At 51.4% G+C, this 15,593-nt stretch overlaps 5 protein-coding genes across 5 annotated transcripts; 2 read left to right on the top strand and 3 right to left on the bottom strand.

The window, feature by feature from the left end:
• Positions 1-6,180: 6,180 nt before the first annotated feature.
• N0V89_004878 (uncharacterized protein) lies at positions 6,181-7,743 on the top strand (the record flags this gene model as incomplete). Its single annotated transcript, XM_056213659.1, has 2 exons — positions 6,181-6,185; positions 6,345-7,743. The coding sequence occupies 2 exons, from the start codon at positions 6,181-6,183 to the stop codon at positions 7,741-7,743; spliced, it is 1,404 nt and encodes a 467-aa protein (XP_056073967.1).
• A 961-nt stretch (positions 7,744-8,704) lies between these two features.
• On the bottom strand, positions 8,705-9,379 carry N0V89_004877 (uncharacterized protein; the record flags this gene model as incomplete). Its single annotated transcript, XM_056213658.1, has 1 exon — positions 8,705-9,379. The coding sequence occupies one exon, from the start codon at positions 9,377-9,379 to the stop codon at positions 8,705-8,707; it is 675 nt and encodes a 224-aa protein (XP_056073966.1).
• An 810-nt stretch (positions 9,380-10,189) lies between these two features.
• N0V89_004876 (uncharacterized protein) lies at positions 10,190-10,774 on the top strand (the record flags this gene model as incomplete). The annotated part of the gene is made up of 1 exon (XM_056213657.1): positions 10,190-10,774. One exon carries the CDS (start codon positions 10,190-10,192, stop codon positions 10,772-10,774), a length of 585 nt encoding a protein of 194 aa, XP_056073965.1.
• An 823-nt stretch (positions 10,775-11,597) lies between these two features.
• N0V89_004875 (uncharacterized protein) lies at positions 11,598-12,517 on the bottom strand (the record flags this gene model as incomplete). Its single annotated transcript, XM_056213656.1, has 2 exons — positions 11,598-12,484; positions 12,511-12,517. The coding sequence occupies 2 exons, from the start codon at positions 12,515-12,517 to the stop codon at positions 11,598-11,600; spliced, it is 894 nt and encodes a 297-aa protein (XP_056073964.1).
• Positions 12,518-13,338: 821 nt separating this feature from the next.
• On the bottom strand, positions 13,339-15,333 carry N0V89_004874 (uncharacterized protein; the record flags this gene model as incomplete). Its single annotated transcript, XM_056213655.1, has 1 exon — positions 13,339-15,333. One exon carries the CDS (start codon positions 15,331-15,333, stop codon positions 13,339-13,341), a length of 1,995 nt encoding a protein of 664 aa, XP_056073963.1.
• Positions 15,334-15,593: the final 260 nt, after the last annotated feature.

Here is a 15,593-nt window from a genome sequence, read left to right as displayed (position 1 = left end):
CGGTAGAAAGTAATAGCCAGACTATTATGGGTACCAACGAAAAGAAAGAGAAATTATAGATAAACAGATTCATGAATAATCTATAGATACTTTTTAGTACATAGCACAACCAGTCAAATCTACCAGACGTCGAACCCAACCTTGGAAGTTGAATCACCGCCTAGATACCTCGGCACCTCGGCACCTTTCCTCACTTCTCCTCCCGCAGTCAGTGTCACCATGATTTCTTGGAGATTCTGTACAACTGTGATATCAGCCCAATTCCATACCATGAGCGCCCCTACGCGTCACGATGTGAGTCAACGATGACGGGCAAGCGACACTTCGCGAATAACTGCGTCATTCAGAGAACTATGCCGCGCTGCAATACCTTCAACGATTCGGGTCTATCAAGGAGCCTTGTCTAGATGAATGCCCAACGCGCGAGGAAACATACCGGGTCGCCGTGTCTCACTAATGAAAAAGGGAAGAGGCAAGAGGCGTTCGTAAGTTGCGGCTAGGGACCGTAGTCACTCCCACAACCACTGTAAATCATCAGTGGCAAGCCATGGTCGATACCTCTCATTGAACCCACAGTTTTTGATCGACATTCGCGTTTATACATGTATGCACATTCTTGCGAGTATCACTCCAGGTGGTTTCGACAACGCTGTCAATCATGTGCGCTCACAAACATGGGATCTACGCAGCAACACTGACTGTAGCGGTATCGCTAAAGCGTAGATATTTACTAACATGCTCTCTTAAAGGTTACTTGTGACTACAACATCTCGTCAAGATTTGACTCATGCGCAGCAAAGACCGCTTCGCGAGATGACTGACTCCTTGGGCATGATACAAAGGAGGGTCGTCAACATTGCGACTCATTGTCGCGCATGTATAAATGTGTCCCTGCTATTGAGTTTCCGCTCCATATTCCTACACAGCTACAAACCTTTCTACAAATCTGACATTGGCAACAGATTCAAAAACAGAATACGAATCTCTACCAGGTATGTCTACGCCGGTAACGTTTACAGAGGCCATTTAGATTGACCGATCAAGCCTTCAGACTTGCGATCATTTCAGAGTCGATTCACTGTACATCCAACTGCATAGTTCACACTTGCGCCTCGACAACCGTCCACCGTTATGGCTAGCTCAGCCCCACCGGAACGAAGCATAAAAGAAGAGTTGGGACTTTTGGGCCAAGCGACACTTGCGCAGGGAATAAAGGATTGTCTCGAGCAGATGACAACGAGGTCACCACATCCCATTCAGAATCTCCCGAGCGATTGGGAGGATGAATTTGGCCCGAGACGGTGGGCGCCTTTTACCACTCGAATTATGCCAGGCTTAGGTTCTCTTCTCTTGTCGATGAGATGGTCCGAGTACTATCATGTATGTCCGACTTCGTTCACCTTGAGTGACTTACTCGACGACTCAGACAGCCAAGCTCGGACCTTCCTGGACTCAGTCAAAAATTAAGCCGGTCTAACCTTAACGGAAACTGGCAGTTGGAGGAACGAGCAGATACTTGTGGTTTCTGGGTTGAAGATGGATTTCAAAATTGAATTTATTATGGCTCCTCGGCTCGAGCCTGAAAACAAGTAGTAGTCGAGATAGGCGTAAGCTACCCTTCCTTCTTACGTCTGTCATCGGATGACCCGGAGTACTTCTTGGTTGCCTTTACCTGAATAGGCGTGCTAGGAACCACCTTGAAATCGGGCTGTACGAGTAGATTGGAAATGGTAATGAGGTTTTCTTACTTTGTCCATCATCATGTGTTTTGGTGTGTTTCGGCTTACTCTCATGATGATTGCTTTGTTTGTGTTAGTATCTGTTTCTCATGACTATTAGACTTAGTTACTCTTCTCGTTATATACACATGTGGGCCTGTTCAGTCACGTATCGACACGATGCGTGTGAGTAATATATTCCTAAACAGTCAGCTGCCGGATCGCTGCTAGATCGCTGCCGAAAGACTGTCCTTGAGTAATGGGTGCTCAACATTCCACCCCGTCGGGTACCTTTCTATGTATATTAGTACTACCTCAAGTCGAACAGTAAAGGTTATGAGTGGCTGGTAAGCGACTAAGACTCCGAGCACGAGGACCTATGGGAACTCGAGAGCGCAGCCCGGGTCTATGGGAACGAGGCTGATCACAACCTGGACAAGTGAACGAGGTCACGTGACAAAAATCGTGGATTCGCGAATTCGTGCTTCACGAATCCGCGAATCCAACGAACCCGCCAAGAAACCTCGAGAGTATAGTCAGGCCGAACTCCATAGATTGGTACTCATCGTTAATCCACGGTACAGTTCTCTGCATCTAGTTTCCTCACGAAAGATTGCCTTATCCTTAGAGTCTTTGGCAACACATTATCATCGTAGTGATTGATTGACATTCACACCAACGCGACTATACAACAACTGTAGCTATCATCTCCCCACATACCCCCCTTCGAGGTTAGCTCAGCTCACTCCAAGCCTACCCCGTTACAACTCCTCCCTATGATGTAAAAAGCAAGGACCCGCTCAAACTGACGTTAGATGCCTATGCTGATGGCGATATGGGCTATCCACAAGCACGAGATTTCCTCGCGACTCTGTTAGAGCTCCAGCGATGTTCTCACGAACATACCATTTGCTACGTACGATCAGTACCACAACCATGGGAAGTGCGTCAAATACGTAGATTGGCCACTCGTTCTCCAAGAGATATCCATCCTCTAATATATCATTAGTACTGGTAAAAGAGTGGCTAAGGGAGGGTATTCATACTGCCCATTGCGTACTCAATAACGCGGAAGATGTTCCGGAATGTGATTGTAATACTGACCACATATAGCTGGTTCAAATATACCTCCCAATTAAAAGTCGTTGCTATCGTCTTCATACCAGGTCGTTTGTTCATTCTTAGATGGAATACGGCTCCCACGACCATAAACACACCAAGTATGATAAGCTGTACAGATAATCCCACAAGGATGATAGCTTTGCCAAGATTGGACCTGTCCTTTGTATCTGCACTGGCTAGGATGACCACACCAACAGCTTGTATAAGGAAGCAAAAAACGTCGCCCCCAACAAAGATCTTGGTAAGCCAATTCGGGCGTATCATAGAGAGTGTATGATGGCCTGTCGCGTGGGTGATACGACCTAGGAACATGTATGCGGACGCGACAAAGAGGATAGGAGCGAGGAGTATAAGCACTGCTTGAAGGATGTAGGCGATTTGGCTGTCTGGATTTTTGCTACCATACGCCCGACATCCGTAGCCGACCACCTCGACTGGAACATATAGTAAGCGATATGAAAAGGGCAGACTAGAGTAAAAGGCTTACAGATTGCGCCAATAACAAAGGGCATGCAGAACCATGTTCGTGTTTTAAAAAAGCCGAAAGACGTGGTATGCAAATAAAATCCCGAAAATAACTACACTAGCGAAAGCTGCGGGCTTTGACGGGGTGTACGCGTAGTATGACATTGAGGGTGAATTGCGTGGATGATCGTGCCGTAGTGAGGGTACAGGCGTAAGCTTTTATTGGTCGTGTGATCGATAATCTCGATTGTCAAGTTGTAAAAACGTGCTGATCGTTCCCAAAAAGAAGTTGGCAATGAACCCTACTTAAATACGTATTCGAGTAGATTGTAGACGTGTGCCTCGCAATCGTAGGGTGCGTAACTATATGGCAGTGTTTGCTGAATTGCCAGATTTAGTATAGTGTGGGGCTCCAAACCTCTCCAGCGCTTATTTCAGTGCAATCGGCCCATCCCTTGCCAAGTTAATCTCGTACTCGCGTTCGTCGTCGCTATTTAAACCTTGCATCCGCCGAACTCCCCGCCAGCAACATACGTAGAGAAGATGCCCCCGAGACGCTTGGGGTTCAAAAAATCCCGCAAAGGCTGCGTCCAATGCAAAGCTCGTCGGGTAACGGTATGTTATTCACACGAAGCATCCCCGCCCTGATAAGCTTATTCCGATTGCAGTGTGATGAACGCCGGCCATGTACCAACTGTAATCGACATGAAGTAATTTGCAGTCTGATGACAGTCTCCGCGACGTCCACGGATGAACTAAGCCACGACAACAGCACCCCCATAGTTGAACGAACACATTTCGGTACGTTGCGGCAGCGGAGCTTAAATTTGTGGCTGAGAAAAGAATTAACTCTCAGACCTGCGTCCAGAGACCTGCAAACCTAGACAAAGTACTGCCATTGGAATTTTGCAGGGCTTCGACATTGGGGCTGAGCACGCACCAGCGCTAGCACCAGCTATCACAGACAGCTGTTCCGTCCTAGCGGCTTGTCGGGCCAAAGATCAAACCGACTGGATGCAGGATCTAAGTCTACTACATCATTACTCATCCTCCGCGTAAATGACGCTTGCTTGGGGTCCCGAAACGCTTGAGATCTGGAAAGATATTGTGATGCGGCTGGCTCTTTCTCACGTGAGAAACTACGAGTTCTATTCTGCTCCTTTGTCTCTCCGCTCATGCATTCGATACAGGAATACCTCATGCATGCATTGCTTGCATTATCTGGCCTTCATTACGGACACACACATTTAGATCAAAAAAAGTCCTCAACCCTTGCATCTATTCATCATCAAAACGTGGCTTTGAGACGGTTTGCCTATGGGATACCAAAAATTAACTCAGAAAATTGCCACGCCTCTGTTCTTTTTGCTTCATTTACTTTCATCACGAGTATGTTCTCAATTGCGACTTACGACGGCGATGACATTCTGCCTGGCATTGCGCATTGTTTTCTCCTTGGGCAAGGCGAGCAAGATGCACCCATGTAATAGCAAACATGTTGATCCGAGCCCAGGAGTCTACAGGAACTTCGTCACCCCATCTATATGGCCCATAATTAAAGCCGGACCCATTGGACCCCTTCTCTCTGAGCCGGGCCGAAGCGGACCCGCGGCAGGAATGTTCACACGACACCTGGACGAGCTTATTGCGTTTGTTAGGACGATGAGAGTCCCAGCGGGTACGAGCCCTGTAGATGAACTAAGACTTCGCTCTTCATGGTTCCTCGCGCTAGGTGAACTTCGAGTTACATACGCGGGGATGTTGGCAGAGACGGGGAAAGCATGCCGTATCTGGGGATGGCCTCTTAATCTGTCGAGAGACTTTCTAGGCCTGATAAGGATAGGAGACCCCATGGCATTGATAGTGTTGGTTTATTACGCGGTGCTGGTATCCTGCTACGAACCCGACTACTGGTACTTGCAAGGATGGAGTGGCAATGTTTGCAATACTGTCGAAGCAGTACTGGTGGAGAGAGAGTGGAGGAGATGGATAGCTTGGCCAGTGAAGTGTGTGAGGGATAGAGTGGATGTTAGGATCTTCGGGGGTGGTCAGGTAGAAACTATAGCGACGCGCGATAAAAGCCGAGGCCAAACATTCTAAATAATAGCTAAATGCATCGGTGTCAGTCGGATATACAGCATAGAGGCGATCAGACGAGAGGCGCCAAATAAAATACAATAATTTAGTCATTAAGAAGCCTTCTATTTACAATATTGAAGGAGAGCTTATATCGTTACAGCGATACCTACCGCCGTGGCGGCCAAAATAACGAGTAATCCGACGACGAATCCGACGACGAGTCCGACGACGAATGCCAAGTCAACAGACCGTTCTAAGGCTTTCACACCCAACAGCTCAACCATGAAGCGACTATGTACTACATGCAATAGTCTCCGACGGTGCAGGCCAGTGCACTCAGATCATTTATGCGCACCTTTTCGCTGCTCGCTCTGCTAGCTTTTCTTACCTGTTTAGCTATATTATGCAAGAACTATAGTTAGATAGGTAATAAAAATAACGTCCTTTGCCATGCATAAATGATCTCAGCGCACTGACATGCACTGACCTGCACCGTCGGAGACTATTGGGTGTAGTATTGTCCACAATCATTTTTCATAGATCGACGGTATAACGTCAAATCTCGGGTCTCGGGCTCTTGGTCTAGGAGGCAGTGTCCGGAGCGCCAGAGGAAAAGGAACTTGAGAATAGGAGAAGAGGAAGTATAAAGCAGGCCGGGACATGGGCAACAGAAAGCACCAACCAAAATTGAATCTCAAATCGATACACACTTCTAATCACCACCTTCGTTCAGCAATGAATATGTGCAGTCTCAACGCGGTCGTTCGGTACGCTGCCGCATGCCTCATGGTGATACATGTGGTAAGAGAATCCATCTATTTCTCGATTCCTCCTGCTTATTCTTCAGGCTTCGAAGCCCTCGTCGCAAGCGGCTTCATCCCAATCCCAGAACGACAGAATTCCAGACTCTCAGAATGTCTCCGCTCCTTCTTTCGTTGGAAACCCTTATACAGGCAGCAGTCTACCAGAGCGTCCAATCTTCGTTCCTGATGCCCATGGTGCTCATATTGATGGAGGCAACACTCGCACCGACGATTGGGTCGGTCCGCTTGGAAATAATCCCCAAGTCTTTGGATCTAGCACTCTTTCTGCCTATATGTTCTGGGAGGAGGCCACTAAAGACTCTCATGTCTTGGTTTCCTTGGCCTGCAGCAGTGATCCTGTTTACTTCTGCCTTGCTGCTCTTGATTCAGAGACGCTCAAACCCATTGCACAGTGGTCCGCTCCCAACCACCATGCCGTCTCTATCTACTGGCAGGTCGTCGACGGCCGTGTCACGATCCCCACGCAGGAGGGCTTTATCGTTGACCTCGAATTCGTCAAGGGTACCGACGGAACCGGTTCTTTCAATCTGGTCCGCGAGATCGACCTCTCTAACATCATGACTCAGAATTCAATCATCGCCATCGTCGGCTACACTGGCGACGGAAACCTGTGGTTCTCTACCACCCCCGTACCGCTCCTTGGCCTCGATGGTCCTAATACCACGACTGTCGGCTACGTCCAGACGGACAACACAGTGCACACTATCCTCCTCCAAGATGAAATCGTCGAGAACGGTATGGCTATCAACAATAACGCCGTATACCTTGTCACTGGTCCTGCTGGCAAGAAGAATCATGCTGATGCGTCCGGTGGATTTTATGCCTTCCTCGCCGGTACCGACGGCATCACCACCGCCTACAACGAGACTTACTCCGCCGGCAGCGGCATGAAAGCCGGCGGTCTATCCCGCGGCTCGGGCTCCACCGTCTCCCTGATTGGCCAAAAGTACGTCGCCATCACCGATAACGCCGACACTCAGATCAACCTCGTCGTATATCATCAGGTGGAAGAGCTTCCCGAGGGAAAACCCGCTCAGGTCTGCTCACACCCTCTCTTCGAGCCGAATGCCAGCGCAAACGAGGCGTGCCTGACCACCTACTCTGACGACAACAAGTACACCGCTGTGATCCCGAACGGCTACAACTCGCCCTGGAGTTTCGGCGGCGAGAGCGAGATCAACGGTCCGCAGAACAACCTAAGCGTTATGGCCCCGGGTGCTACCCGCATTGATATATCTGACGACGGCACCTGCAGCTTCGTCTGGGATCTCCCAGTGCGTGTGACCATGTCGACGCTGTCTACCGGCTCTGGGTTATTCTACATATATACGCAGGACTATGAGCTTGCTAATCAAGGTGAATATGTGTGGTATGTTGTGGCGTACGAGTTCCAGAGTGGGGAAGAGGTATGGCGCGCGAAAATGGGTTCTGGTGGCGTTTACAACACTGGTATCTCGGCTATTCAGTTGGGTCCGAATGGTAGAATCTACGAGGGTATCGACGGGGGTGTTGCTTGGATGCAGGATTCTGCATAGATTTATGAACAATTTGCAGATTTGAGGAAAAGCTAGGTGTCTACCCTTTTTCTAGGGATGCTGGCACAAGTTGGCAAGCTCAGTAGTAGATCTATCAGATCAGATGCTTGTAAGCGATAAAAAATGTTGATGGGTGATGATTCTGTAATCATTGATTATGAAATCTGTCTTGTGTCTGTCATACCATGCTAAAATCGAGGAGAAACGCCGTCGCTATGCACCCTCAAACAAGGTTCTATACACGAGTCTCACATTTCAAAAGCAGCAGTCATCATAACAACAAATGCCGCCGCGGCCACGCTCCCATCCTCCCGCACTGTCTTCGCCAATCTCCGCATCGAGTCACTCCAAACGCACACAGTAGTATTTCCATCTCCACAAATGATCGTAAAAAGATGCATAAAATCGCTATGCTAGTAGCTATGCTATCTATGACAAGGGGCGGAAAAATTGCCATGCCACACATTCAATCGTCCCATCCCATATTCCCATGCAAAATGCCAAACGCCATCGCTATGCAAACGCTAAAAACAATCTCACCCCTCCTTTTTTTTCTCACATGCCAAAAGCAACAGCAACCACAACCGCCACCACCACCGCCAACAAACTCGCGTCTCTCCGCCCCGCCGCACCCGTATCCCCACTCGCATCCTCGTCCGGCTGCGCAGTAGAAACGCTTTTTCTTCCTGTAGCACCAGACACGCCGTTCGCTTCATCCACACTACTTATCGCCGGCCCCACATTGAAGAAATCAACGAGGACAAAAGTTGGCGCCTGACTATACACGCTCGTGCAATTATCCAGCCTCGTACCCAGAGAGCCGAGACCGGTTTCCGCGTTTGTGGTGTTAACGTATGTATCGTTAGGCTGCTGTATGCCAAAAAGCTGCGTGGAGTACAGGAAGTGATTCATGAGGAACATCCTTCCGCCGGTGGTAGATGTAGTGAGACCAGTGGGCCGGTCAGGCGTGCATGTAATTCGTAGGCGATTCATTCTCGAAGTCGTTTTCGAAGACGTAGGTAAATTCGTCCATCAAATACGGATACTGGGTGCTCGTCTCTTTTAAGCTTGCTACGAACGTCATCAACCGCGTGCCGTTGCTGATGAGGGATTCCAAGGTAGGCCAGGTTTTGGGCACGGAGGTCGAGGCGGGGGTGTAGGCGTAGTCGTCTATGCCTGAGGAGGCGAATTGGGCGCCGAGATCTGAGGCTGTGGCGTCGTCTGAGTTTACGATGAGGACGGTTACGACTTCGTTTTTGTTGGCGTCCGCGTCCATCCAGGTTTTTATTTCTTTGAGCCACGACGTGAGGGATCCCATGTCGAGGAGGTCGCAAGTGCTGTGGCAGAGGTGCCATTCGTCTTCCCCGGTGGCGGAGCTGTTCTTGTGGACTTGGGCGGAGAGGAGGCGGACGCCGGCGTCGAGCTGGACGGTTGAGTTGTAGTATTGGTTGCCGGAGGTGGAGAAGGATGTGGATTTGTCGCGGACGAAGGGCGAGTCGTGGGCGCCGAGGTGGGTGATGTTGTTGTAGGCGCGGCTACATAATGAGGGCGAGTTGTTGCATGCTGTTGTGGTTTGTGCTGATGTGGAGATGAAGGGGAGGAGGGCTGATGCCTGGAGGAGACTTCTGATGAACATGATGAGGAGGTGTGTAGTCTATTCGATCCAACCCAATCCAGTTCAGATGCAACGAGGTTGATGTAGCGAGGGTATCGTCGTCTCAAACAACGTAGCACTAGAGCGACAGTTACACGACTCGGAGGCGTTATCACAGAACAAACAAAGCTCGAAAATGGCCCAAACCAAACAGCAGCACGGCACAGTCTTAAAGCTTACCCATCCGTCAGCGGCAAACACCATGTGGCTGGCCTCTTTTCTGCTGTGGAGCCGCAGGCTGGCAGGTGCATGCGAGACACCTCTGCACCGCCCCCCAGACACTTAGCCAGTCTCAGGCGTCGTCAGCTCTGGCAGCCGGCCGCACCCAGCCACCGCTGAAACTCGAAGCGGTCGCGCATCGATGCTCTAAGAATAGGCGGCCGTGACGTTGCCTCGCCATTGGGGCAATGTTTCGCTGGAAACTGTGGAGCGAGACGCGTTGTGTGCGGGATTGTGTGATGTCAGGCGCTGCGATGAGGGACCCTTGCCAAGACCGCGCTCGGCGCTGCGGGCTGCCGGGCGATCCCTCAGCCTTATGCACCTTTCGTGTGGCCGGTTGCCAACCTCCGCGACGTGTTGTTATTGTCGCCATCTCAAAGCAGAAAGGATAAACTATTGTTGATCTCCTTGAAAATTTTATCGCCATGATGTTTTTATAACCTCAATCCGCTCACCAGCAGCTCGCTCAGCCATCCCAGCCACCGCCCACATCGCGCACTCAGCTCCGGTCACTGCATACACGTACGCGACCGCGCTACACCACATACACTACCTCTACGCCCCACAGCAAACATGGTCACCCTGCGCGTGCCCTCCAGTCTCCCCACGACCGAGCCCTCCCCCTCCATCGCGCCGCCATCCCTGCAATGGCTCTCCGGCCCGTGGAACGTAACGCACTCCACGCTGCCCATGTGGAAGAAGAACAAGAACGTCGTGATAACATACACACCCATCACGTCGAGTTCTCCCCCACGAATCGATGACCTAGTCACCTACCAGCCCATCTCCTCCTCCTCCACGAAGACCGTGCACGGCGTGGACAAGCCCTTCTCAGTGCCGAATACCGCAGACAGCGGGGAAGAAGGGAAAGCGAGTCTGGCATACAATTGGCGCGGCAAGGGCTGGCTCATGATTGCGAGCTCCAAGTGGGAGATACTGGCGCACGGGGACGAAGAAGGCACCGGGAATGCTTACGTTGTAACCTTCTTTGCGAAGACGTTGTTTACGCCTGCGGGCGTGGATGTATACTCACGCAAGGGCATATTGAAACCGGAGACGGTGGAGGCCATCAAGGCAGGCTTGGCGGGTTTGGGCGGCCAGGTCGCGAACATGACAAAGGAACTTTTTGAGATTGCTATGGACGAGGAGAGAAAGTGAGGGTGAGGGTGTGGGGGGAAGATTGTGCTTTCCGTGGTTTGAATGATACCCCTTCGTTGCCGCATATATGTTGGACGTAATGCTCCCCAAGTACACATGGGTATAATTATAATGTAATCTGGAAATATGTATGAAAGCATTTTGATCTGGTCGATCTCACCTGTATATAAGTTGGACGGGATACCTCCCAAGTACACCTGGGTATTAATATAATGTAATTCAGGTATCCGTATGGAAATGTTCTAATACAGTCTATCTCCCCTTTAGTCCAATCCAACCCCTAGTGCTTACGTTCTGTGTGCATGCCCCCAAGTATCATGATCCATCGTACAAGGCATCGATCGTACTACCAAAAACATTGTCTCCGATAAAGAAATCCATCGATCCCCGTATTTTGAGCCTGGACAGCAATCGACACTTTTTCCCAATCTTACATGTACAGAGCCATCGGGACAGGCTACCCAGCATCTGTGGGTCAGCATTCCAATGGAAATCCTAAGAGTGTCGTTATATCATAGGCTTCGCCATAGCCACTTTCAACGCCCCTAAATTCGGTGGAATGGCAAAGGTCTCCACCGTATCCACGAGGTAATGACGCATACATATCTTGTACATGGCCCCCACCATCCAACCCCAGCACCACGTCGTCCACACCATTCTATTATCATCTCGCAGCAACCCACAACCTCGCAACATCCCGTCCCACACTGTACAAACTCCCCATCACGCTAAATCGTCCCAACCCACCACCGTGCCACCTTCTCACAACCTCTCCCTCCCATGCCCCGGATAGCTCCTCCCCTACCCCCGCTCACCCTCCTCATCACCCCCTCTCAACCGGCCTCTTAAGCACCCACCTCCCCTCGGCCTCCCCCACCAACCCCGCCTCCAACCCCTCCCAATTATGATACATACTCCTATCCGCCTCGACATGCGGCCTTAGACTCTTTGGACACGTGTCCCCGTCGCCGGCTAGCTGGTGCACCCAGTATCTTAGGTTAGCCACGTCGTCGACGGCAAGGTCAGACACGTCGGCCCAGTCGTCGGGTTGCGTGGAGGAAAGGTGCTCGGAGAGAGGCGTGAGGTCGAAGGCGTGGCCTCGCCAGCGGCCGTCGTGGAAGGCGAAGGGGAGTTCGTGGTGGGAGGGGAGGTCAGAGTGGGCTGTTAGGACGAGCAATATTTGCGCGAATGACAATGGACTTGTGTCGAAGACTTCGTCTGGGTGGGGGCCGAGTGTTGCGGCGGGCTTCTCTTTCGCGCTCTTTTTCTCCGAGGTGAATGGTTTGAGCATCTTTGTGAACGTGGAGGGCCGGGAGGGAAGTTTCGGCCGGGTGTTGTCTGAGGATTTGCGCGGCGAGGGCTGGAGTTTGTCTGAGCGGATGAATTCTGAGGTTGTGAGGTTGCGGAGGAGCCAGGTGTGGGATTGGGGGTAGTGGTGGAAGAAGAGGTCGTGCGAGATGTTTTTCCAGTCTGCGGAGCTCAGGTGCCTCCAGCCGTCTTCCTTGGTTTGGGAAAAGGATCTAGCAGTGTCGACAACTTCCATCCAGCGCTGGGCAGCCGTGGTGGTGACATCGGATAAACGGCGTTCATCGACGTTGTATGTTTCCAGAAAGTCCGGGGCGCCTGTCACTGCTGGTCGGCGGTCCCATACTGATCGGCATTGGAAGACGTCGTCGTCTGATGTAGGGATGTAGCCGTAGAAACCCACCTCTTTCCCAGTGAACATACCCACAAACGGCTCATTTTGGGTATGAATAAGACGTAGTACATACGACCATATTACGTTTGAAGAAAGACCCCAGGCTAGTACATCCCTCTCGTTATCCTGGACGTAGTTCAGGATTTGATCAAGCAATTCATTCGGAAGCCGTTCAATAGGTGCCAGAGTCTTGCTCCGTCTCGGAAGATAAGACTGTTCGAACTCCGTATCTTCCACTGGTCGCGCAAACGATGTCCAAAGCCATGGCGCAGAACCTATCCAGCTAGGCGGAGTTTCCTTTGGAAACATCTGAAGTAGGCCCGCATTGCTCGGAGTGGGGCACTGGAATTCGTCGGCTTCATGACTAAGGAGGAAGAAGCTCCCCGGAAAATTCAATCCACGCGTTGGAGGAGTATGCGACACCATCTTGGCGTTACCGAACGTTGGACGTTGCTCAAAGTATAATAAAGTTCTGGCGAGATAATAAGGGCCGGAAAAGGTTCACCGCCTCGGAAGAAGTTGGAGGAGTAGCGCATGTGCGCGGTGGCCTCTCGTCCAATAGATCTTAGCGTCTTGGCGAAACTACATTGCGACTACAATGTATTGACAGTGAAGGCAGTGCTCAGGGATTAGCCACTACGCAGTGCATAGAACGCAGTGCGGTGTAAAAATTCAATTTTTACTCTGAATGTGTGTTCATGAATGTTCTTCAATCATATTTCAACGCTCCCATGCCCAAACGCCACGCTGAAAAACATAGGGTATACCAGCAGATGCGCGCTATGCTAAAACGCCTACCCATATCCATCGCACTGCGAACTTCTGTAGTCGTTGCAACTGTGTTCCGGTAAACAGCATACTCCGCTTACTCGTCGTCATCATAGCCTTCTTGCGTAACAGCCCAGCCACACTGCCACCTTTTGCCCTCCGCCTCTCCGTTCAGCCTCAGCTCCCTAGCCCTAGAGCCTTCCTTCCACCTTCTTATGCGGAAGTCATCTCCGACGCTGATCAGCGAGCCGCTATTCGTCCAAGACACGCTCGTCACCTCTGCATCGTGGCCTCGGATCAAGGGAGTGCCATGTTCGTAAATGGGTATCGTGTCCGCAAGCATGCTGGGGAATTTGCTCCCGGTAGGCACATTGCGAAAAAATGAAGGGCGGGTCGATCTTCGTAATTGGGGCAACTCGGGGAACTCTTCCGTCCGGTTGTTCTCGCGCTTGAGGAAGTTCTCATCGGTAGGAAACAGCACCGGGCAGCCGTCAGTGCTCCCAACTGCCAGCAGTTCTGGTCTATCGCCTGCAGCTTTTCGAAGCGATGCCTTGACGTAGAACGAACCGGCGTGGAAGTTGCGGTGTCGGAAACCATAGATCGGACCTAGACCATCTTGCTGGACCCGCTGATGCTTCGATGAGGTTGAGGAGAGTTCTGGTGCAACGCCTAGGATCAGATGATTTGTCGAGTACGCATATACTGTGTTGTCCTTGCTCAGGGCGTACAGGCGAGCGGCATCGCCGCTCAGCGTGAGCGAGTTGATCGCAAAGTGACGGTGGCGAGTGTGCGATTCGGGGTGCCTAGTTGTGGAGATGGGCACGGCAGGGCCGCGCAAAGAGTATCGACCTCTTATATCCCATAGCTTGACACTGGTCGATGCGTCAGAAGCCGTCAGTAACAGGTGTTCACGGCCTGTAGGCAGGAACGAGAGGGCAGTGACGGATGTTTCGTTACGTCGACTGAATGCTTCGCTCTTTCGACTACCTGTAGCCTTGGTGTTGGCCATGGCATTGTTGATTGGTCCGATATCTGCGTGTGCAGAAGAAAGTGATTTGATGGTGCTAGCGTATGGTGCGTCTTCGCCCCAACCAGGGTGAATGTGAACCTCACCACCTTTACACCTCAGATCCCAAATCTGCACAGCGCCGTCACGACTCGATGTAGCCACTATGTTATCGTCCCCTGGCTGGAATCGTATCTGCTTTACAGATGACTTGTGTTTGGCCAGAACATGGACGGTTTGTTGAGTTCGAGCATCGATGATTTGGCCTGTCTGATCTCCTGATCCGGTAGCGATCCACGCATCATCGGAAGAGAATTGCACGTCCATGATAGCATTGCCATGGGCTCTCCAAGACACGTGAGCTTTTGAGAAACTAGAAGGTGCATCGTCTTCTGCATCGAGCAGGTGTACCCAACCATCCTCATCGCCAACGGCGACCAGTGAGTTGGCATTGCACGCAGCTGTGCAGAACGGTGGCGCACCCGGAGGAAGCTCATAGTGATCCTCTGCTGAACTGTAGAAATCGGCAGTGTAGTCCTGCCATGATGCACAGTGATCCTGTCGTAGACCGCGGCCAACACCCAGTAGCCCACCGAATGATCGAGTCAGCTTCCGCGAAGTTCCTCCTAAGCTCTTGAGTCGACAAATTGGCTCCTGGAAGACGGGTACAGGTGGTTCATCGAATATGGGTGCATCCTCGAGAATGGTGAATGGCGGCGGGGTCGCGTACTTGTGGCGTTTTGTGGGCGATGACTGAGCAGGAGAGCTCTCTGGCGACAGATACGGCGTCTTACGCTTGCGCGAGTTGAGCTGAGGGGTCTGCACGCCCTTTTCAATCTCGATATCGGCAAAGTTCACGGTCTTGCGGGGCGTGGTCCTGTGGGTGGCATTGCCGCGATTAATGGCAGCCCGCGTGATATCCTGCAATTGGCGACCGGAGCTGGAGACCCTCGAAGAACCATGTGTCGATGTGCGCGGCGTGAAAAACTTCTGGAAGCGTTTCGGGGTGATGGGCGGCGGTTTCTTGAGCTTGCGGCTGCCCGCGTTCGCGACGTGTGGTGGTGGCGAGCTGGGCAGCTCCGACATGCGGGAAGCACATGGCGAAGAGGACATAATTTCTAACTATATCAGCACATGTGAGATATAGAAGCAATTGACGCGAAGACGAGCTGGACTGCGAAGTAGAGACTGACAGTCCAGCAGTGGAGGATGAGACGAATATAACGGTGCTGAGGGGAGAGGCTGGATCCGGCGCACGGCCTTGCCCACACGCGTAGGGTCGCGACTGCCCAGGTTTGGCGCGTTAAGTGGCCGCTCCTGCCGTGTCGGCACCCGGAAAATCTTAG

This window comes from Didymosphaeria variabile, assembly GCF_027946475.1.
Source record: "Didymosphaeria variabile strain IMI 356815 chromosome Unknown scaffold_3, whole genome shotgun sequence".
Classification (NCBI taxonomy): Eukaryota; Fungi; Ascomycota; class Dothideomycetes; order Pleosporales; family Didymosphaeriaceae; genus Didymosphaeria; species Didymosphaeria variabile.
Note: the sequence above shows the minus strand (reverse complement) of the source record. Positions and strands in the feature narration are given on the sequence as shown.